This window comes from Vulpes vulpes, chromosome 13 (genome assembly GCF_048418805.1).
Source record: "Vulpes vulpes isolate BD-2025 chromosome 13, VulVul3, whole genome shotgun sequence".
NCBI classification, from domain to species: domain Eukaryota; kingdom Metazoa; phylum Chordata; class Mammalia; order Carnivora; family Canidae; genus Vulpes; species Vulpes vulpes.
In genome coordinates this window covers 136,310,790-136,335,507 of record NC_132792.1, presented here as the reverse complement: position 1 = coordinate 136,335,507, position 24,718 = coordinate 136,310,790, and the positions used below count along the sequence as shown (strand labels likewise).

The window sequence follows — 24,718 nt, the reverse complement described above, 5'->3', positions numbered from 1 at the left end:
AGGACACCATGCACAAGTTATTGCAGGGATAACCAGAGACATTCTGCACCCTCAGTGGGCCTTGTACTTTTCTGTGCCCCGTATGGACCACACATGGACTCTGGCATGTGTTGCTCACCAAAGCCGAGGCAGTCCGGCCATGCCCGGAGCCCACTCAGAAAAGCAGCTGCTTGTAGCTAAATGGTCACTTCTTTTCTTTATTCAGATAGAAAACATTTAAAAGCCCAATATTTTACAATACATATCCTGAATTTAGCAGTTAATAAAATAACACTGCAATTCCACTGGAGCCTCCTTTTAACAATAATGAACAAGGACGATGCCGTATAACTTAATGGAGAGCAAAATGTGTTTTGTCAAGACAGAGTGAGAGCAAAGGAATTTAAGAAATTATGTACCCTGAAAAACCACTCTCAAAAGTAATGAGGAAAGCTAATCTGAGCCTTACTGACTAAATAACTGCAAAATAAGATAAACGACAAGCAAACAATCTTTTGAGTTTGGCAGATTAGTATTCATCTTTGGCGCCAATTGCAGCAGCAGATGTCAAAGGGTTTCTTAATCACGTCAAGGCCTGCTTAAAACACACTGATGGCTCGACAGGTCATTGCAGAACAGGGCAAGTTTCTACAGATGCCACTCAAGGCTCTCTGACCACTGGGTGCCCTGGTCCCTGAGCACACGCGCACACAACCCTGCGCCAGCACCTCGGAGATGGTACCCTGCCTCAAGCACAATCTTCCTTGTTCTCTTAACCCTCTCTCCCCACAACTGCCTTTTCCTCTGCCCCCTCCCTTGAAAATCCTTCTAATTTTTCAAGGCCAACCTCCCCACTGAGCTTTCTCTAGAGAGTCTTGCAATTGAAATGCTTCCTTCTGCTGGGCTCACCAAAGGGTGTCCCTCAGACTTCTAATAGGGCACTCATCATAATCGCCTGTTTATTCTTGGATTGTGAATACCTACCCCCCCACCCCAGGTATGAAGAGAGTTATCGAAGAATTCTTTAGCTCACCCTTGACATCTCAAATGGAACCTAGCCCAGTTGCTGGCATGCAATCAGCATATAACTGAATTTAATTAAGCCAGATGTGCTCCATATACCAGTACTCTCAGAGCTTCTTCAAACTTTGGTTAGCAGGTAATGATGTTATTTCATGCTCTAGAAAATATAATTCACCTGTGTGTAGTCTTCGGGTCAGGGTGGTGCTATTTCATGCTCTAAGAGACATAATTTATACAATGAAGAAAATAACTCCTTTAGACCTCTAGAGCTGAACTTTTATAAGTTGCCACCTCCAATATACAAGTCATCTGAAGAAATTAATGGATATCCGATATGAAAGCAATTATTCGGTCTCTGCTGGAAGGATTGACTCCAACATAGTTATGTCATATAATTGGAAACAGCATGAATTTGATATTTGAATCTGTCATTAGGCATTTTTAGAGTGGATGAATTATCTAGTATTGTGGATGTGGGTGAGTATAATTTTTGCAAGTGACTACTCCTAAGATTTGTTTGTTTCTAAAAGGTTTCAATGCCCGAGGCTCAAGCAAACAATTCCTACATTTACAGTTATAATTAATTAGAAGTTCAGAGCTCACATTTATAAATTGGCACGGCCCTGAGTTGGCCTCCTGGACCCACTGGTCCATGGACGTCAAGCGCTAGAATCAGTGCAGACATGGCCAGTTCCCTTATCTAAGAGGCACACAGGTGTTCTTTCCATAACCTGGTTTTAATTGATTTTAAGCTTTTGTAAAGACTGAGGATGGTCTCCTCAGAGGCAGAACTACCTGGCCTTTGGCCTTGGGCCTCCAATAAACTCTGCTTATGCTGTGCCCTTTGACTCCTCTGCTCTCCCTACGGGTCCTCCACACCTCATATCTACTTTTGAACCCCTTGTTTCTATCTGGACTGGGACCCCCACTTCAGGAATCCTTCTTTGGGGCACCTGGGTGGCTCAGTGGTTGAGTGCCTGTCTTCGGCCCAGGGCGTGATCCTGGAGTCCTGGGATCGAGTCCCACATAGGGCTCCCCACGGGGAGCCTGTTTCTCCCTCTGCCTATGTCTCTGCTTCTCTCTCTGTGTCTCTCATGAATAAATATATATATATATATATATATATATGTATTTAAAGGAAGCCTTCTCTGGCCACTATTCCCACAGTTAACTCTGTGAGAGACACCTATTATACTCAACATGAGGATCTTCAGTGTAATAAGAAAAACAGACTGCCTTGCTTTTTCTTTTGGTGCCATGTGTACGAGTCTAGTCTTCTCAATCAGGTTGTGAGCCCCATGAGAGCAGAGACTGTTCTTATGTGTCAAACCAATTTCTCTCTCTGTCCTCAGGGGTAACTTAAGTAGGAAATAGATATAATCATTGATTTGGGATGTAGTTTGGTGGGAAGATTCTCTCACAAGGTAATTTTCTTTCCATTTTTATTTATTTAAAAGATTTATTCATTTATTTTAGGGAGAGAGAAAGAGAGCGTGAGTCAGGTGGAGGAGGAGCAGAAGGCCAGGGAGAGAGAAACTTCAGCAGACTCCCCACTGAGCACAGAGCTCCACATGGGGCTCGATCCCACAACCCTGAGCTCACGACCTGAGCCAAAAACAGGAGTTGGACACTTAGCTGACTGAGCCACCCAGATGCCCCATCTTTGCATTTTTATTAAATGTAAAGAAGAGAAAAATGAAAAGTAGTATGACACTTCAAGAAGAATAACTGAACAGCAAATGGTGACATGCTGTTCTCTCAGCTCAGGAAACATTGATGAAAAATAGATATTAATGATAGCAAAAGGTCAGACTCTTGGAAGAATTTGTGACCAAAAGGCTGGAAATTGATTTGGAATGTATTATTTATATTCAACCCACTTCCAAATGATAGAGGCAGGTGATGAATTAGGGATGTGACATCTATGACTGAAGTGGTAGTCTGGAAATATGACTCAGGAATTAGCTCAGCTCTAACTGAACTATGTGTAATTGGGCAAATCATTTCCATACTTTAAGTTTCATCCATAAAATGGGAATAATTGCATGGACTGTTGTTAGAATTAAATGGGATTATATTCAAAAATAAAAATAAATATAAATAAATGTTTTATTATATAATATTATATATTATTACACTCTATTCATATCAGTAATAATATATGTTAATAATCGCAGTACATATTAACATGGAATATATTAGGTCATCATTAATGTTTTATATTATATGCTTTCAAATAGTCTACAGATGTTATAATATATTGTTTATGTATTAACATATCACTAAGCTATAATCTATTAACATATTATATACATTATTATTAATATATTATATTTATATACATATATTCAAATACTCCACAGAGTTATCTAATGTCTATAAAAATTGAATATATTCTCAGCTAAATGAAATCTCCATTTAACAAAAGTTATGGGCAAGACTGGACGGCAGACTGTCACCTCTACCTGCCCAGAAGGGAATGAGTGCCTTCAGGTGTAAACTTTGCCCTGCCTCACCAGCTGTATTATAAAGTAGGAATTCAAACTAGGATAACCTCCCACTCGCCTCTGATTGGGAGATTTTATTTTATTTTATTTATTTTATTTTAGACTTTATTTATTCATGAGAGAGAGAAAGGCAGAGACATAGGCAGAGAGAGAAGCAGGCTCCCTGCTGGAAGCTTGATGCCAACTCGAGCTAGGGACCCCTGGGATCATGACCTGAGCCAAAGGCAGACGCTCAGCCACTGAACCACCTAAGTCCCCCTGGTCAGGAGGTTTCATTACTTGCTTGGTATCATTCATACGGCTGATATTCAAGACTCATTATTTCGGATGAAGAAGGCCTTGCTCTGGGAGGTCCAGTCAGTTAGAGTTCTCAGAGGGAGTGCAAGATGGAGCCAGGCAGGGGACCAGGAGCCAGACTGCCTGTCCTGCCACCTGGGTATCACTCAGCCACACTCACCCAAAGCCACCAACATACCGGGTGACCATTTGTGCTGAAAACTGAGTGTGGCCACATTGGAGTCTGAACAGCATGGGTAGGCACCCCAAGGGGAACGCCGTGCAGGAGCAGGCAATGGCCAGGCCTGGTGGGGGTGGACACCCTGGCCTGGCCCTGCGTCCCCTCCCACACCACTCCACGTCCTTGCTGACAGCTCGGGGCCAGCCACGGGACCTGTCTGCGGGGAGTTTTCTGCCCTCGGGTTCTTTTCAGAAATCTGACAGGCCCAATAAAGGCCCAGTGCTGAGGCAGACAGCGGGGCCCTGAGCGCTCCTGGCAGCCCCGACGAAGCCTCCCCTGACACAATGGGGCCGGCTGTAATCACATTACACCCTCGTCTTTCATAATTACCCTCTTTCTCCGAGTGACAGAGCATCCCAACAGCAAGGAGGGAACTATTTTTAAACTAATTCTTACTAAAAAAAAAAAAAAGGACCAAAAGAGTGTCATTTTTCCACAGATACAATTCTGGTTTATAAATCACCCCCAGGGACAGGGTGGGGACTAAGATTGGCAGAAGCTAGAAAATCCAAACAGAGGTCTGGCCACCTACCCCCTGGAAATCACCTCTGCTCACCAGCCCAACGACCTACGTGCTCATTTTTTTCTCTCCTGTTGTTTTTTTCCTGAGGTATTTCTGCCCGTCTTCATCTCTTGGATCTCCTCTCTGAGTCTTGGGGGGGAAAAAAAAGGAAAAGGAAAGGAAAGGAAAGGAAAGGAAGGGAAGGGAAGGGAAGGGAAGGGAAGGGAAGGGAAGGGAAGGGAAGGGAAAGGAAAGGAAAGGAAAGGAAAGGAAAGGAAAGGAAAGGAAAGGAAAGGAAAGGAAAGGAAAGGAAAGGAAAAAAGAAAAACCCCAAAGGCATAGCCTCGGTTTGAGGGACTAGTGGCTTTTACTGTTGGTCACCGGCCAGGCCTTTCCCACCCCGCACCCCCACCTTCTGGAGCCCAGCTCTCCTCTGCCTTCTCTGGTGTGTTTTCCCACAACCACAGCAAAGCTCTTTCAGGTGAAGCAAGCAAGCCAGGAGAGGGCCTGTGCAGGAGGCCACGGGAAGGGAAAGCCACCGAAGACCATCCTGAGCTGGGCCAGGGGCTGCTGCCCAGCCGGGTGACCGGCCTCTGGCTACTGGGCCCAAAAAGGAGCGAGCATGCCCGCCACAGGGCCGAGCTCGCCGGCAGGGCCCCCTGCTCTGTGCCTCGTTCAAATTATCCGGAGACACCTCCAGGGCCAGCCCCGATAATTACACTGATAAAGAAGTGGGGTGGAGGAAATGAATCGATGTCCCCACACCAATTTCCAATCAATCTATCGAATCTCTGCAACTCTATTGCATTCTCGCTTGGAGGGTCGTTAGCTGTCTGTCTTGCTCACGAGTGCTGGTGTCTCACTGAGGCCCGGGTGTTTACATTTGCTCTCTCTGCCTGTAGGAGTCTTGTCCAATCCACTAGCCAGCTTGGCACACTTTGGGTTGTTCCTCCTCCACCTCCTCCACCTCCTCCACCTCCTTTTCCACCTCTACTTCCACTTGCTGTCCCCTCCTGTCCCCCCGACACGCATATACACATTGCCGCTCTGGTTGTCCTTCATGGCCCGCGTCCTGCAGTCTCATTAGTTGTAGTGGGATGAACCATCTGAGAGGTAGGAAGGCCATGAGGGGATGGGGAGGCTCTGCTGGTCCCCTCCATCCTGGGTCACCTCTGATGACAGATCCTGCATCTAGCTTACAGGTGAAGCCATCCCGTTGCAACGAAGCCAGTTCATGGGTACCTGGGCAAGTGAGGCCCCTTTAAAGATGGCAAGCATATCAAATGCAGCGCTCCTGGATATGCCATGGGATGCGGCCTGGCCTTCCTCAGAGGAAGCTGCAAACTTCTGTCTACCAGCATCACTGAAAAGCGCCACAGAGAGAGAGCACGTGCAGAACAGTCAACATTCTTTGTTGGGAGCAGAGGTGGAGGGAGAGAAGGAAGCCAGAAGGGGAGGTTTCAGGGACTTGAGAAAGAAAAGCCACTTGGAAATAATTAAGTGACATGAGCTTAGCACAGCAAGAGCACATTTATTCAGTCAGCATCAAATAAACGTCCATTTCATTCCCCTTCCCCTTCAGCAACATCAGATGAAGTGAGAAAAATGGGGCCCCTCATGCCATTCATTCCACCCTCCGTCTCCGCCAGCCCCCAGCGCAGCCACCTAAGCCGCATGGGTGCGCAGACCCAAGAGAGAAGTAGAGAGGCCTGTAGTGTGGTCAGGGGTGGGAGGGAGAGGGGAGCTGGTAACTGAGCTGGGTGGGGGCATGCCGGCGAAAGCCTGTGCAGGTCCTAGTCTCCATAACTACTTGGAAAGGACACATTTTTAAAGTGTCCCCCAAATCCTCTTAAGATCAAGGTTTACTGGTTTAGAATTGTTCTTGATTCTTTGGGACACTGTGGAGGCTGGGCACTTTTAAATAAAGAGCCATCAGACAAGCCTTCCCTCCAGCAGGAGAGACTAACACAGTTTCTCTGGTAGCCGCCTGCATTGGTGGAGAAAACATTAAGCTAAAAGTCATTGCTGTCAAGATGTCCTCAATCTGATCCCAGGAGAGAAGAGTGTTGATTTTTAAGAGCTCTGAGTCTTTTCATGAGAGTGGTATGTGGCCACTAATTAAAGCTGGCTGGATACAGCAGTTAGGAGTATAGACTATGGTCAGCAAGATCTGGGTTCCGTCTTGGCTCCTCTGTTCATTAGCTGTGCAATCGTGGTCAAATTCCTTAGCCTTTCCTGAAGCTCATTTTCCTTGTCTCGAATAATGGAAAGAAAGAGGATCTAGCAGGAAAATCACAGCAAAGCCCTCCCTAGTGGCTGTTTACCGAGGGGCTGATTGATTGGTGTCTGCTTCTGATTGGCTATGGCCCAAGTCATGCCAGTTGCTAAGTATCTTGACTCCTAAATACCATTCCTTCTTAGTTCATAGGATTGTTGTCAGGAATGAATACAATAATGTTAGAAAAATGCTTAGCTTGATGCCTAGTAAATGCCTAACTAGCTGTTGGTTTTGTTCTGGGTTGAATTGTGTCCTACAAAGAATATATAATGACATTCTAACCCCAGGACTCAGAATGTGACATTTTCTGGAAATAGGGTCACTGCAGACATAGTTAAGATGAGGTCATACTAGGGTGATGGGCCTCCAAGCCAATATGATGACCATGTGAAGACACAGAGACACCGAAAAGACAAGATGACAGGAAGGTAGAGACTGGAGTGACCCATCAATAATTCAAGGAATGCCAAGGACTGCCAGCCATCGTCAGAAGCTAGGAGAGAGTATAGGATAGATTTTCCCTCAGAGCACTCAGAAGGAACCAACCATGATGACACCTTGATTTTGGACTTCTAGTTTCTGGAACTGTGAGACAATAAAGTCCTATAGATTTAAGTTATTCAGTTGTGGTGACTTGTGACAGCAGCCCTAGGAAACTAATACAATTTTATAGTGAGTAGACTCCTCAAATCCACATGAGTTCATAAAGTATCAGGAAGAGGAAGATTGTAATGTTCGTTCTAGTCCATCCTCTCATGTAATGCTTGAGAGCCCATCTTCAGGGCTTTCTGCTTGTGCTTAAATACCTCTGGTGACAGGGAACTCACTACCCACCATGGCAACTCAGTAGTTCTGTTAGAAAAGCTATTCTTTATATGGAACCAAAATCTGTTTCCTTGTACATGACCCCACTTGGTGGAAACTACTTCCCTTGGACCTTTTGCTGTATAGAAGTCCAACCTTGGGGATCTCTGGTGGCTAAGCAGTTTAGCACTGCCTTCAGCCCAGGGCATGATCCTGGAGTCCCGGTATCGAGTCCCACACCGGGCTCCTTGGATGGAGCCTGCTTCTCCCCCTGCCTGTGTCTCTGCTTCTCTGTGTGTGTGTGTGTGTGTGTGTGTGTGTGTGTGTGTGTCTCATGAATAAATAAATAAAATATATTTTTTAAAAAGTCCAATCTTTCAGTATTCTACAGCCTTCCAAATACATTGATTGAGCAAGCACGTGCTTGCACATGTCAGAGTTCTAGTAAATGCAATGTCCTATGTGTATGACACACTTCTGCTTTTTCTACCTAAAGAATAATCCGTTAAAATCCAGTTTAGAATCATCTCCTGAAAGGTTAGGTTATGCTGTGGAGAAAAAACAATACCAAAATCTGGCTTCAAAAACCAACAGATTATTTCTCTCTCACATACTGTTCATCCACTCTGGGTTACCCGGGGCGCTGTGTTTATTGTTGTCACTCGGGGACCCAGACTGAGAAGACAGCTACCTCCTTGAACAGTGCCAGCCACTAAAGGAGGGCGAGAACCCTGGAGGATCTCTCATCACCAATTAATGCACCAGCCCAGAAGTGACACACATCACTTCCAGAGAAGTGATCGCCAGTCCTAGTGGCATGGCCACCCGAACAAAAAGGAGGCCAGAAAATGTAGTCCTACCATGTGTATAGAAAACTAGGTTAGAAATAGTTGGTGATGGGCACTGACAATTATGCCACCTCTTCTGTGTAGCTGTCCCTGCTACCTCTGACTGAGTTGTATTACCTGCAGCGCTCTCTGGGCACTCTGTGTATTTGTTGGTCATGGCAATTATCACATTGCACAGTTATTCTATTTATGTGTGTTTTCATCTCCCCCCAAAACTGAGAGTTTCTCAAGGATGGAGAGTAGGTCATAAGAAGTGTTTGGTTGAGGATGCATTTTAGAACCATAACCATATAGCTATAGTAAAAACCAGAGTCATTAAAGTGGTTTACAAGGCCATATTTGATCTGCCCCCACTACTTCTCTGACCTCATCTCCCCATATCTGCTCCTTCATTCACTTGGGCACAGTCTTACTGTCCCTCCAACTCACTAGCCCAGCTCCTGACTCAGAGCCTTCACACTTGCTGTTCCCTGTGTCTGAAATGCTGTTCCTCCACCATCTGTTTGGCTAACCACTCCAGTTCTTTGAGGTCCCTGCTCAGCCACCACCTTATCAGAGAAGTCTTCCCTAACTGTGCCCTGTAATATCGGCATGACTTCTCCTGCACTGTTATCTCCCCTGCCTCTCATCTTATATTCTTCTCCACTTACCACTTGCTGATACAAACACACAAATGAATGTTACAGTATCATACATTAAATATCATCTGATAGGCATTACATGATACATTATATATGATATATAGGTTTCCCTGCTAGCTGAAAGTACAGTGTTCCTAAAAGCTTTCATAAGTTGAAATGGCATAAAGAAAAGAAGCATGTACCATTAATTTATATGGAAAAGTTTTTGAGCATTCCCAGACCCAAAAAATAACCTTTCTTAGGCTTTTCTAATACCTTAGGACACATCTTGCTAATGGATGTCCAAAATAAATTGAGATAAAGCACAAATGCTCACAGACACACTTCAAAGCTCCCACAACTTGATGCTGAGCTGATGACTGTCGTTCCCAGGAAGGAGCCTGGCGGGGCCACACTCCCTGCTTGGGGTGTGCATTGCCTCATAGTGCACTACAGAATCAATGCTGAACAGTATTTTTGCTTTTTGCCTAATTTCCTAAAAGCAAAAACCCTTTTCATAACTAATATAGGTCTCTCCTAAGTGCAAGGTGGCATAATGCAAACTTTCAAAAAGCCAGAGATTACCTGCACACAATTCTTTTTACTATTTATTTATTGTTTGTCCTCCCCTTGACACACACATGCACACACACACAAGTGCAAACCCACTAGAAGGCAACTTCTTTGAATGAAGGAACCAGCATTTAGTAGGTATTCAATAAATATCTGTCAAATGAATGAAAAAGGAACCAGTGTACCTCCTGAATCTGCACTTCTCTGGATCCAAATTTCAAATTCCTCCCTCTCATGTGACAAGACTGAAACCCTTCAATACCCCTAGCCACCCAGAAGTGATCAATGGTCAGTGCAGTGCAGAGTGAAACAGCCCCCTGCTTGTCCTTCATTGTGTATTTTAATTCATAAAACCTAAATTTAAATAAGATTTCAGAGATTACAAATATCACGCTGTCAACTGACTCATAGTAAATTTGGTTATTGACTAAGATCTTAAGTGTTTTTCACACATGAAACTAAATCTCTCCATAGATTCTTTTGTAGTTGTTGCTTTGGATCTAAGTGTAAGACTTGACATTTTTCCTTCTTGATTTTCCTGTCACTTGTCTTCCTTTCCATTTATAACATCATTTATTCTTTCACTTATTTACAGAGTGTCATCTATGTGCAAAAAAAATGTACATTATGTGCGATGAATTTTGCATGATAATTTTACAGTTCTCAGGTTAAAAAAAAGTTATTCAACAATATCAACATGGATCACACAAATCAACTTTAGTTTAGTAGAAGAGATAGCTAAGGCTCCTCAGCCTTCAGGTAAGGGTGAGTGTCAATGACCAACAGTAGAGCCATTCCTGGGAAGCATTCAGTGACAGAGGGGCAGAAGTGGCCCTCCAAGGAGGCAATGGCAGGAGGACCTGGAAATGAAAAGCCAGTGACACTTCACGTTGAAGGTCTTGGAAAGAGTTTACAGCCATGAAGGCAGTTTGGTTCAGACACTTCACTCTTGTCTATCCCCTAGGTTGATTTACCTTATCTGGATGTGACCAGTGGATCGCCACTTCCCACTTTACTCCAAGATCCTCACCCTTCTTTGAACAAGGGCATGCTAGGTTTGGGCTTTCCTGCCATCCACTAATGGATGAGATTTCTTGTGCCTTCCAGTGATTTCAGGGCAATCTTTGGATAGGGGAAGAATCAGAACAATTATTCCACTGTTCTGCAAACCATATTTATTTATTATAATTAATGCCAGGTACTAGGTTAGTATTATACAGATAATAACTCAATCATCACTACAATTCTGTAAGGTAGTTACTCTTATAATCCCCATTGTATAGATAGAGAAACAGAGACACATAGAGGCTGAATGATCTTCCTACAGCTAAAAAGTGAAGGAGCTGGGTTTGAACCCAGCCAGTCTGGCTCCAGTGTCAATGATCTTAACAGTTCTGCTCTGTTTCCTCTTCATATTGGAAATAGGGACAGATTATATGGTCCAATATATAACATGAAGGCTGAGTAATGAGACACGGTTTTTGTACTAGTCACTTCTACAGATTACTCCTACCAAAATCAACCCTCAGACATTGTCCAGTTGAACTGAAACAGACAACAATAGGGCATAACTTGAGGGTAATGGAAGGAGATAAAATAAGTTGGAGAATGATTCAGGCCCTTTGTTCACTGGGTGTTTACTCATTAATTCATCTGTTTATTCATCCTTCCAGGCGTCCACTCATTCATCCAAACAGCCATGTACTGAGCACTTTTGCTGCCCTAGGCACACATCAGATGCTGCAGATAAGTCATGGTCTGGTCAGAATCTATTTAGCAGTCCGGGTGGGGAGAAACAGGTGAAGGGGACGCAGGTCTAGTGTGGGAAATGCTGTCAGAGGGGCTTAACATCACTTCATTAGGGAGAGCAGATCAAAGGACAGAAGGGAAAAAGTGGGAGGGGAAGGCTTCACAGAGGAAGGGACATTGGATCTGACCCTAGCAAAACTTCCTAATCTCAATATTCCCCAGGAAGATCCTAGAATTAACACAATTTCCATTAGAGACAACAAAAAATTGAACATGCTTTTCAAGGAATGCACTAGAGCATGGCAGTTAAGGAACACAGGTGTTCAGTCTGTGAGGCAGAACTGCCTCCACCATGAGATGGGGATAATCACCTGGCCCCCTCCGAGGGCTGTCCTGAGAGCCAGGAAGATCACGTGCAAGCTGCACAGCATTGTCTGGACACCGAGCACCGTCAGTAGGTGTTAGCCATCATTCGTGTCTTCTTCAAGTCAGAGCTAGCCGTACTCCATCAGTCACTTTAATCCTCTTAGAAGCTCTAACACTACCTTTAGAACCAGAGTTTGTAAGCCTCTTTCCTCTTTTACATGGAGGATAAAAAAGAAACATTAATTTCTGTAAAACTGATTTGCATTATAGTAAATTTATCGTTGGCTCTGGTTCTTGGTGACTAGGTAATCAGCAGAGGAGCTAATTCATTATTTTAGCAATTTAAACAGGACCTCGGAAGAAAGGCACCCCGTGGTCACAAAGCACCGGGACTAAACTAATGAGAAGATTAAAAGAAAGTTGGGCTCACACAGTCCCCGATAATCACAAATGTACCCAAGGATTATTAACAACCACAATTACCTGGAACTATATTATCTGCCTGGTTGGTTATTCTAAAGTCAACTTGTATTGAATACATGAGCTTAGAGGAGTTAATAAGTTATTTTGAAGTGGCCGGTGGGGCCCTTGCTAATAAATATGTGGGAAAATATCAGGGTACGCCTGAGGTTCCATGGTGCCATTCCTCGTACTTCTCACCCAAACCTGATAGCTCTGAGCAATCCTTGAAGGAACAGCCTATACCCGGAGCCCCAGTCAACATCCTTCCCGGGTCCTATGTACTGGGCCCACTGGCCCCCACTGAGGGTCTGATGCATGCATTCTAGATAAGCCTTTTGGGAAATCAAAATGTCCTTCTGGGGGAATCCCTTGGTGGCTCGGTGGTTTAGCGTCTGCCTTCAGCCCAGGGTGTGATCCTGGAGACCTGGGATCTAGTCCCACATCAGGCTCCCTGCATGGGGCCTGCTTCTCCCTCTGCCTCTCTCTCTGTGTGTCTCTGCCTCTCTCTCTCTTTCTCTGTGTCTTTCATGAATAAATAAATAAAATCTTAAAAAAAAAAATGTCCTTCTGCAGAAGCAGTATCCATTTTCAGGAATTCATCCCTCCTGGGGACAAAGCGCTGGGTTTTTGTGACCCTGGTATAGCCACTATCCAGGCTTCTCAACCTCCCTGGGAAGAGTCTTAACTGCCTATACTCTAGCTGTGTAGGATTGTCCCCAGCCGTGGGGCTCGCACAGCTCTCAGGGGTCATCTCACTCCTCGATCTCTCTTGCAGATTCCCCCAACTCCGTGTTGTGTGCGGCAGGCTGCTCTTGAACCCTGAGCTCCGGCGGAGAGGATGGGGGTGGACGGGGAAACGGTGGTCCTGAAGAACATGCTCATTGGCGTCAACCTTATCCTCCTGGGCTCTCTGCTCAAGCCCTCCGAGTGTCAGCTGGAGGTCACCACCGAAAGGGTCCAGGGACAGGCGGTGGAGGAGGAAGGAGGGGCGGCCAGCTACAACGCCTCGGGCAAAGAGCAGCCGGTGGTCTTCAACCACGTGTACAACATCAACGTGCCCCTGGACAGCCTCTGCTCCTCGGGGCTGGAGGCCTCGGCTGAGCAGGACGTGAGCGCCGAAGACGAGGCTCTGGCGCAGTACACGGGCCAGACGTCCGACCGCGAGAGCCAGGTCACCTTCACCCACAAGATCAACCTCCCCAAAAAGGCCTGCCCGTGCGCCAGCTCGGCCCGGGTGCTGCAGGAGCTGCTGAATCGGATCGAGATGCTGGAGAGGGAGGTGTCGCTGCTGCGGGACCAGTGCACCACCAACTGCTGCCCAGAAAGCGCCGCCACAGGTAGGGGCTGGGGGCTCGCAGAGGCTGGGAAGGTGGGGGGTGGAGGGTGGGCAGCCCCGCACCCCAAGTCCAGCTCGTCCCCCTGCGCGCTGGCTGGCTCGTCTGCAGCTCTCCGCCACTGTCTCAGATCTAAACGCAGGCCTTCCCCGGGGACTCGGGCGGGGATTCGCTACAAGGCTCAGCCGGTTTGAAATACATTAACCTGATTTGGGGGGGATGAGTCAGGGAATGGTACATCGGTTCAGCGCAGCAACTTCTGTGGCGAGCAGGGAATTTGGTGTCTGTCTTCATTTATCTTTGGTTTTCACAGGCTGTTGGATTGATATCTCTCCATGTTCACCTCAGGGACTAGAGAAGGCAGGCGCTCTGTTCCTCAGCCTCAGCCTCGCTCCCATCGCAGTTAAAGGATAGTCATTAAGGTCGCAGAGGACCTGGCCCCATCATCCCCAGCCCACTGGAGGTGCCAGCCCCCTCCACAGGCACACACATGGGTGTGCATGCATGCACACGCACCTGCTCACATGTGCCTGCATGCGGACTCACACCTGCTCGCAGAGCTGATTCCGCGCCCCCAAAGGCTGAGTGTCCAGGAGATTGACCTCTGGCCTCACCCACCCCCTGACTAGAAACACTTACCAACTAGGGAGCTGACCTCTCTGGGAGAAATCATTACATCTTCAGAGCCAGACTCCCTGAGTTCAAACCCTGGCTCTGCTACTGACTAGCTGGTGTTTAAGCAAGTTACATAGCCCCTGCCTTCCTTCCCCACCTACAAATGCTGGTAGACTACAATGACGGGGATTATTACATATAAAGTTTGAGCTTTTCAGATGAAATCCTGGTTTCTGGTAACCACCATTTAAGCAACAGCTACCAGCTAACCCCCTTTTTTCAAAAGATTTATTTATTTATTTATTTATTTATTTATTTATTTATTTATGAGAGACAGAGCACACAAAGGGAGAGAGAGGGAGAGAAGCAGACTTCCAACTGAGCAGGGAGCCTGAGGTGGGGCTCAATCCCAGGACTCCAGGATCACGATGTGAGCAAAGGCAGACATTTAACCAACTGAGCCACCCAGGCAGCCCTCAGCTGACCCTTAATAAATAGAAATTATGTTAGTCCCCTTTCGTGCTCATCCGGAAGGCACCTTAGACCCATGCCATTCATTCTTTAATGGGAAGAGGGATTCATCTTACTCTCTTGTAGGGTGAAAACTACCTCAAGGTACCTCACCTCTGTAGGGTGAAAACTATCTCAAGGCTTCCACAGGGAAGAAGCAGGAGGTGGCAGGGATGACACTTAGCAGAGCCTGGGCAGCCTGCATGTCCAGAGGGGTATCAGACATGTTCATCCTGAAGCACACCAAAATTCAGGGCAGTTTCTGAGTGGCAAAATATTTCACAAGTTTTCGCACCTCTTTCTCGTCCTCAAAACCAAAACTGTAAATAAACAATGTGAAGAAGAGAAGATAAAGTCCACTTGTTCAGTCTCCCATTCTTCCCATTCTTGAGTGAGAACTTTCAGGCCAGTTGGCCTTTTCAGTGGAGCTGAGGAATACAGGGAAGTCATGGGTGTCCGTGGACATGAACTCTTGGCTGCCCAGGGAGCTGGGCAGCTTCTGAGAGGGCTTTCTCCCATCAGGCTCCCTGGCAGAGGTGAAAAATCCACAAGCAAGAACCGTGTTAAACCAAGTCAGTGCAGTGTCCTTATAGACTGTGGGGCTAGGTAAAGTGGCAGAATTTAAAAAGGATATATAACTTGGGGCACCTGGGGGGCTCAGTGGTTGAGTGTCTGCCTTCGGCTCAGGGTGTCATCCTGGGGTCCTGGGATCGAGTCCTGCATCAGGATCCACAGAGCCTGCTTCTCCCTCTGCCTGTATCTTTGCTTCTCTCTGTATGTCTCTCATGAACAAATAAATACATAATTTTTTTAAAAAAATTAAAAATAAAAAAGAATATAACTTACTTGACTTCAGATCCCCAGAGTCAACTGCAGAGAAGGATGCCAAGCAGGTTCTGGGCTCGTATATGCTTAATTAGTTTATTTCACTCATATTAGATAAATTAACCACTGTAGTTCTAACGTGGGAAGGGCTAGGACAGAGACATACAGAGAATCCAAAAAGATCACAGCAAACAGTAACTAAATGATACTGAAGTTATGAGAAGCCTTAGAAGTGACCCTGGTGCTGAGCTGTGATAAATGAGCAGGGTTGGTTAGAAGGCAGAAAGGAGAGGGAGCAGGACTGGTCTGTAGCGCATATGACCTTGGCCTGCATAGCAGACTCGGTGCTCAGCCTACATCCCCTGGGGTCTCCATCAGTCTCCACAGCCAGCTCCTGGGCATCTTTGTCAGGGACCCTCCTTGGGCTGAGGGAACCTCCATGGCCTAACCAAGGAGACAGGGGAAGAGGTTGAGCACTTATACCACCCCAGGACAGCCCTCAAGCCATGGTGAGGTGTGACCTGCACTGTGGCCAGAGTGCCCTGCAGGATTAAACCCCAAATCCTCCCTGGGATTTTGCCCTCTTGACATACCCTGGCTTGGGCTCCTTCTTCCCCGATCTCCCCTTCTCCCTGATGGGTTTCTCCTGGGAGAACTTTCTAATAAATCACCTTGACCTAAGTCCCCAACCAAAGTCGACTTCTAAGGGAACCCAAGCAAAGACACACCGAAGGTGAGCTCCTGGGGAACAAGGGGCCAGATCTCATTCATCCTTGCTCCCAGCACTGGGCTAGGCACAGGCAACCCGGATTGGGTGAAAATATTTATGGAACTGGTTATGTATCAAACAAAGTTGAGCCTGACTCTCAGCCATACAAAACTGACCAGAGAGAGAGGAGAGGTCTCTGCCCACCTCTCCCCGTGTGCCAATTATGGGATGTGCCACTGCTGCCCTTTGACCTTCTCCTTGACTGTTCCAGGACAACTGGACTACATCCCTCACTGTAGTGGCCACGGCAACTTTAGCCTCCAGTCCTGCGGCTGCATCTGCAATGAAGGCTGGTTCGGCAAGAACTGCTCCGAGCCCTACTGCCCGCTGGGCTGCTCCAGCCGGGGCGTATGTGTGGACGGCCAGTGCGTCTGTGACAGCGAGTACAGCGGGGGCGACTGCTCTGAGCTCCGGTGCCCGACAGACTGCAGCTCCCGGGGGCTCTGCGTAGATGGAGAGTGTGTCTGTGAAGAGCCCTACACAGGCGAGGACTGCAGTGAGCTGAGGTGCCCCGGGGACTGTTCGGGGCAGGGGAGATGCGCCAATGGCACCTGCTTCTGCCAGGAGGGCTACATGGGGGAGGACTGCAGTCAACGGCAGTGTCTGAACGCCTGCAGCGGGCGAGGACACTGCCAGGAGGGGCTTTGCTTCTGTGAAGACGGCTACCTGGGCCCTGACTGTTCGGCAGGTAGGAAGGGAGATAGGAAGGGGGGCTGCAGAGGGCATGTGGTGAACTAATCGGAGGTGGGAATAGAGATGGGAGGAAAGGTGGAATCAGGTACTGAATGATTCCCTGTCAGGTTGTGCTCATTTGCTTTAACAAGAGAGCCGATGTCTGAGTCAATCACAATTGATGAAGTGGACTTAAGGGAGAAAGGGCAGAAACCAGAAAAGGTCAAGTTTAGGCTGAAAGTTGGATCTTACCCCTGAGACTGGAGCAAAGGCAACACAAATGATGTTGACAGCATTCCACTGTCCTTGCGGTGGAGGAAAAAAAGAGACACCATCGGGCCCCCACTCTCCAGTTCAGGGGGCTTCCAAGAGCTCCACCTGCCCCCAAGCACCCCCCTTGCCTATTGCCATATTCCAGGGACACATCCTTTTCCAATGCTACTGCACATGAGAGTGGATAGTGTAGTCTGTGATAAATGGACTAACTAGCACTCTGGTTATTTCATAACTCACATATTACAAGGGCTTACTATTGATGAAATGATCGAGTGTCCTCACAGGAAAAAATAAAAGTATTTCTAGAAAGAAATTAAATGTAAACAGGAATAAAATCCTAAAGGCATCAAGCAACAGCTCACATCCTAACAATTAGTACAGTTTATTAAAAGGCTGTGACTCACTTTGTTCCAGCTGACATTGAGCAAATTGGAAGCAATGCCATCCATAGCCTAACGCTGTGGAAACTGATACAAAAGCGATGTCCTAAAATGAAGATCTAAATCCAGCAGAGGGAAAAATATTAATACCTCACTGGAGATTTTTGTTTTACCTAAAATTAGATGATTATTGCTCATCCTCTTCTGATTGAATCAGTGACTCTTGCTGATACGTTTTGTTTGTGTATAAGGTTAAGTGATTGATTTTGATCCTTTCCATTTATGATTGAATCCATAACAGTAGGTTCAGAGTGCCCACTGGGAAGATTTAAAATAAAAAAATAATAGCAATCAAATATCTTTAAACCTTCTGATGGGTTGTCTCCTGGAAGGCCAGCTTCCCCAGCTTTCTGTTCTTTAGCATCACCAGTGATTCCCACCTAACTAAGTGGACCAGTCAGACCAGGTCCCTGCACCGATAACTTCAATTTACATTCTTTTAAAAGATCAATGTCAGTAATGAAAAAACAAAACAGTAACATACTGCTTAGGAAAACGATTCTTCTCATGTTCCTTAATTTTTTTCCATATTGTTATTTTATTTAGCCTCTCAATTTTGTTTACTGAACTGAAATGCCTTTCTAAAAACACAAAGAGTTGTTATACCAATTGTTCCAAAGGAAAATCCAAGCAGAAGTTAAGCCTCATCACTGAGTTAAGTCTTGTTTGAATCCAGTCACTAGGGAGTTGCTGGCAAGGGGAGGCTGAGACATGTCCCTGGTTTCCAGCCTCAGGACGAGGCTCCATGTGGCCCCATCACAGGATGCTAAGGGTCAGCTTGAGCCATTGTTATGGATGGCTATTCTGTAGCCCACAAGCTTCTTAATAGAAAAAAATCCTTGTTGGGCTATATAAATCTGCCATATTCCTGACCCAGCTTTTCTACAAGAATGGGTCCATCTGCAAACAAAATCTCAATCTGATCCAGACTGAACTAGAGATAAACCCACCTGGTCACTCAGGGAAAACTCAGCAGCTGCTGGCGTAATCACAACTGCGTTGAGTTCCCAAACCATGAATACATGTTACCTCCAACACATTACCTCTGTGCTGTTTGAAGAAGACTTCTGGAGGCCCAGATGAATTACTTTACAAGTTCCAAAAGCATGTGAGGAAGGACAGTTGCATAACCTCTACCTGTTTCTATAGCAACCCTGGAGCCATCACTCATTGCAGGAGGTTCTGCTCTCAATGCCTGCCTTTTAAACCAAACACCACAGGTCTCTTCCAGAGAAGTATCTAGGTCATTATCTAAAGTGCTACTTTGCTTGCTCTTTGTGAGAAGGCTGTGGGAGAGGGGACAATTTACCCACTGTTTGACATTTCTGGCCAGATGCACACACCATGGCGTTACTGCTTCCCTCGCCAGCAGGAGTGAGGACAGGAGAGAGAAGAATAAGGAAGGTGAAATCATGGAGAGCCACAAAATATACCCCAGCACGAGTCCTTCTTTTCTCTTTGGCAAGGCCACAGCATATAGCTGCCCATCGTGTGGGCTTCATTCTGAGCCCTCTAGACCACTAGCGCTTGGATACAACTGAATAGCCTTGACAAGGCCACTATATTTGACTCCAAGCCTTGATCTTTGCTCATAGCATGCCATGGGACAAAATTTCAACCTTTCTGCCTCTGTTCTCTGGCCATGTAAAGATAATAGAACAAAAAATTTCATGAATATGAATGCTCAAAACAAGCCATAGAAAGAAGCTATCCTGGGCTTCTCATTTTACAAATTTAAAAAGCAGCAGTCCAGAGAGACAAAAAGATTTTTCCAGAGCCAGACCACTAATGAATGGCGGAGCAAGAATGAGAACCCTGGTCTCCTACCAACTTCTAGCACTCTTTAATCCTCTCCGGGATGCTAAGTAGAGTGGAATGAAAATTTTAAATGCCTCGTACGCAAAGAAATAATAGTCTTTCGGTGGGAAAGCCAAGCCCTGTCAAATGATTTTTTTAAAAGGCATTAGAGGTAGGGTAGAGAAGCATGTTGAACTATTTGTCCACATCTGTCCCGAGTGAAGGAGGTTAGCACAGGATCTGTCCAGTGAACTGGCCCAAACTCCCTATGAGTCAGCAGGATTAAAGAACCACCAGAGCAGGGACTTGAAACAATCCAGATTGCTGTTCCCTGGACTTCACTCAGACCTGTGGAGATCCATCAACGTCAGCCTCTGCCTCTGCCCGCACTATAGCCAGCCCAACCTTTGGCACCTGAAATTACTCACTACTTGGAGCAAGGCACTTTATGGAACTCATTCCAACAGCTCTCAGCACATATGCGCACAACTGACGCAAGATCTAAAAAGTAAACAGCATGGAGTCTTTGCAGATAAGCAATTCCAATTCTTCAAACCACAATTTATTCCTTTTTAACTGCCTACTCTTCCCCAAAGTTCAAAGCTGGAGCCCCAAAGAAAGTAAGACTACATATACTTTGCTTCTGTCCTCAACTCATTGAATCAGGCATATGGCTCCTCTACAGTTTTTTTTTTTAATATTCAATATCATTTCATCTTATGAGAATTACTGACACCTAATGTACACAGCTGCTGCTAAGTTATAGGGCGAGGGCTGGTGGTCATGGCTTCTTCCATTGAGCCACAGGCCCCAAGAGTACTTTCACCACAAACAACACTATTGCTGCTTTATCATCACAAGTGAAGGCAGTGTTTACCATCAGGCTCTGGTCTCAAGATAAAAAATTTGCCAAGTTAAGCTGTCAAGATAAAAAAATCCTTCTACACTCCTTTTTTACTTTAAAATCCCAAAGTTCTCTGCTTGAATCATTATTAGCTTCATTTTCTGGAAGAAGGAACCAAAAAGAAATACACTGACTTGTCCCAAGTGCCCTAGGAGTTGTTGATGTCTTGAAATTTGGCATGGCCATTTCTATGACTATGACAGGAGAAGTCCCACATAGGAAAGTTGGAATCAGCTGTGTTAAATCACAAGAGGCAGGCAGTAGCGAATCCTTTTTAAAATAAGTTTCTTACCTCTAGGATAAGCACTAGTCAGGAATCCATATCTTAAAGAATTGTCTGAATTCCCCTTTACTATAGTTTACGTAAATGGTTGTGAGTAAATAAAAAAGGCATCTGGCATAATCCGTAACTTGTCCTACAAACTGTAGGCTAAAAGAACACTAAAGCATAGAAGACCTGGGTTTGAGAACCAATTCTAACCCAAATCCCTAACTTTTAGCAAGTCCCTGGGTCTCCGTTTCTTCATTTGTAAAGTTGGGATAATTATATCTACCCAATCTATCTCATAGGGCTGCCATTAAAGGACTCTAACATTTCACATACATGGTGTGTCTGAACATATTTTATAGACTGTGAAATGCTGTGCAAATGTAAAGTGGTATTGTTTACTGGGTAAGAGGTTCTAGAGCCATATTGCTGGGTTCAAATCCTAACTTCTGTGTTTGCTGACTATGGGATCCTGTTTCCTCATCTGTAAAATAGTCATAATAATAATAATACCTATCTCACAGTGTTGAGAGGTGAGAGGACAAAACGAGATAGTCTGCCTAAGAGTGGTTGGCATTGTGCCTGGTGTACAATAAATGCTCAATACAATCATGCAGTACTGACAGATTCTATATATAAATTGATCTTCCCTTAGCCCAGGGCCTGTGTGCATTATACAGGCTGTCCCGAAAATCTTAGTGCAGTTCAGAACTTTAATAATGTCAGAATTAGAAATGATATAAGCTTCTAAATGATCATTTAATTATTTAAATCTCATTTACATACATTTAGTTTTATCAATTTAAGAAAAACAAATGTTTAGGTTTTTTTGTTTCAGTCAGCAGTTGTTATCTCCAATCACAGGGAGCTCTGCTTTCTAGACTATTTTCTACAATGAATGGTTTGGGCAAAAACAGTCAAAGCAAATGACCAAAGCTGCAAATATATGATCCTAATTTCCATCCCATGAGTCTGAGTTAAAGGGCTCATCATTCCTGCCTCTGCTGAGAATTTGAAGGCACTTGTGGGAGCACAACAGAGAAGACAGGCATTCTCCACACACACAGTCCTGTGAATAACAGCTGGCTCAGTCTTACGCTCTTGTGAAGGTGAAAGAGTGAGGACATCCAGAGGAAACATTCACAAAGCCAGCAACAACTCTTTAACCTCCTAACATCTTCCCTACATGTAAATTTATAAGTTAATTACAACTATTTCAATATTGTCCCAATTTTTTATTTAATCCTGGGCAGGTCCAATGACAGGCAGGCAGGAGTTAGCCTCCCAGTGGGTCTAAAAGTTTCAATTATTTAACACCCACACTCCTGGTGAGTCTTCACTTCCTAAAGGAACCATACATGAAAGACTACGTCAAGGAGGTTTATTCTTGGGTGATACTTTGAGTAACATTTGAGATGTGGGACAAGACAGAAAAATAAGCCCTCAAGAATGCTTCTTTATCATCATCTCCAAGATCAAGGCTAATAAAAATTAGTCTAAAACAAGTTACATTTCTTTCAAAACTTAAATGGCCTCTTTTTAAAAGGGAAAACAATACAAGAAAAGGTTTTTGAATGTCTTCATTGGGCAATGACATCCAGGACTTACTGTTTTGACTTCTTACATTTTGCAAGATAACCAGGAATAAGCCTTTATTCCCACTTGCCAAATCAAATATTGGTTCCTCAGGTAATCTGGTGACATACATTTATTAAACTACCAAAAATGTTGGCCAGTGGTGTGCCGTTAAATAGGTAATAATTAGCTCTCTGAGGGAAAAAAATTAAAAACCTTGCTTTGTAGCATCTGTCAGTTTCTGTGGTGGAAATACTCGTTCCACGGCCAATTTCAAACTACCAACATGACATATGTCACTAAACACGGGGTCGGGAACAGCTGTGCAGTAGAAGGCGGTTCTACAGTATTTCCACCAGAGAGGTACAACACATGTAAATTACCTCAAGGGCATAGATAACAGTAAAATGTAGTGAAATAAGTTAAAAGTGATGAGTTTTGAGTATTTATCACCTTTGTTTTTAATGCAATTTACTTAACCGTAAGTTTATAAAATTTAATCTTTAATGATGGCTATATTTAACAATGGTCTTGAAAGATTCCTAAAAATTTGACATTCAACTTTCACAAGCTAGCAAGAGCTGGCTCCGGCACATGATTAACTCATGGCCCTATGGAGGTAGAGGTACTAAGCACAGAAAAGACAAGAACCTGCCCACAAAAGGAGTTACAAATCACTCAAAGCCAGTGAGCAGAGTAGGACATACAGACAGGGTATATGGGGTGAGAGGTGAAGAAGAAAGTTGAGTCCAGGATGGGGAAGGCAGTCCTCTGAGCTCATGCTATCTGTGTATTGCCTCCCGGTAGTTGCCCCTCCAGAGGACTTGCGAGTGGCTGGTATCAGCGACAGGTCCATTGAGCTGGAATGGGACAGGCCGATGGCAGTGACGGAATATGTGATCTCTTACCAGCCGATGGCCCTGGGGGGCCTCCAGCTCCAGCAGCGGGTACCTGGAGATTGGAGTGGTGTCACCATCACGGAGCTGGAGCCAGGTCTCACCTACAACATCAGCGTCTACGCTGTCATTAGCAACATCCTCAGCCTTCCCATCACTGCCAAGGTGGCCACCCGTACGTAACATTTCCCCATCCTACTTCATTTTTCTTTTCTCCTACATGAGATCATGGGCATTCATGATAGTAGTGTCTTTTCTTAATTCTTCCGGGATGCCTGCAATAATCACTGCTCTTCAGGGGAAGGACTTCCAACGTGCCCTACTTGGAAAGGATAAATCATTAAAAAGGCACTTCCGATTAAGAGAATTTCCAGATTCAGGCAGCTCCCATCCATTAGAGAACCAAAGGGACAAAAAGCAATTATTGAGTTCTAACTTGCTATAAGCTCGAGTCTGATTAGAAGTCAAAGAAAGTATGAGACTTATACAGACTTTGAATCTAGTTAAGGATTTGAAACCAGGAGATATGAAATAGGACATATAATAAGCAAGTGCTAAATGGTATGTTACAGATGGTAAGTGTATAGCAGAGTGGGGAAAAAAATCTTATTTAAAACTGCACTGACGACACCCACTTCTCCTCATAGAGAGGTGGCATAATTTCTTCATGGTCTTTTGTTTAGCGAAACATAGTCTATTTTCATTATAAAAGTTGAGGCTCTAGAGGATAGTTTACAAAGAGTCAGTGGAGAGAAAAGAAAGGTTGAGACAGAGACAGAGGCCAGATAAACTGCTCTCTGTAAGAAATAGTTTTCTTTTTTTTATGTAGAACAGGGAAAAATTCCTGTAGCTGCAGCTCTGTATTTTACATGTTTTTATTTAAGCATAGAAAAATCTTGAAAGATTGCATGTCACGTATTAACATTGGCTACAGTAAAGAGTAGCCAATAGGAAGGCGTTGTTATTTCTTTATATACCTCTGGTTTCTTAAATCTTTTCCAATATTTCCCCTCCACCTCTCAGATGCCAGGTAGGTGACTTACAATTCAACTCTGACACTATCTACCTGGAGTGAATGTCAGATCCCACAGGTTAGGGCCTGAGTCTCACAGGATTGCCCCCCACCTCCGGTGTCAGTCACAGGTCCAAGGCGGTCACCGGTACTTCTGAGTGACCAGCTGTAAATTCAAGGGGTTCCCAAAACCCTTCCTTAGGTTTGATAATTCCTTAAAACAATTCACAGAATTCGGGAAAGTGCTTTACTTACCAGTACTGTCTTATTACAAAGGATACAACTCAGAAACAACCAAATCAAAGTGATGCATATAGCAAGGTATGGGGGATGGGGTGCAGAGCCTCTGTATCCTCTCTGGACACATCAGCCTCCCAGCACCTCAATGTGTTCACCAACCTGGAAACTCTCCAAACCTTGCTGTTTAGAGATTCTTATGGAGGTTTCACTATGTAGGCATGATTGGATGGATCACTGGCCATTGGTAATTAAGTCAGTTTCCAGCCAGTCTCCCCTCCCTAGAAGTGGGAAGTTGGAGCCGCAAGTTCTGATCTTTTAAGTCATGCCGTGTTTTTTTTGGAGACCATCTAGTTATCT

General features: G+C 45.0%; 1 protein-coding gene across 3 annotated transcripts in view; it reads left to right on the top strand.

The window, feature by feature from the left end:
* TNR (tenascin R) overlaps window positions 1-24,718 on the top strand; it is a 409,187-nt gene that overhangs the window by 307,933 nt on the left and 76,536 nt on the right. Inside the window, exons 3-5 of one of the 3 annotated variants that reach the window (XM_072733086.1) lie at window positions 13,004-13,565; window positions 16,493-16,969; window positions 23,021-23,284. In XM_072733086.1, the coding sequence (XP_072589187.1) occupies window positions 13,067-13,565; window positions 16,493-16,969; window positions 23,021-23,284 (1,240 nt within the window). In that variant the 5' untranslated portion in view covers window positions 13,004-13,066. The remainder of the gene's footprint in view (window positions 1-13,003; window positions 13,566-16,492; window positions 16,970-23,020; window positions 23,285-24,718) is intronic. The other 2 variants (XM_072733088.1, XM_072733087.1) reach the window with 2 other exon arrangements.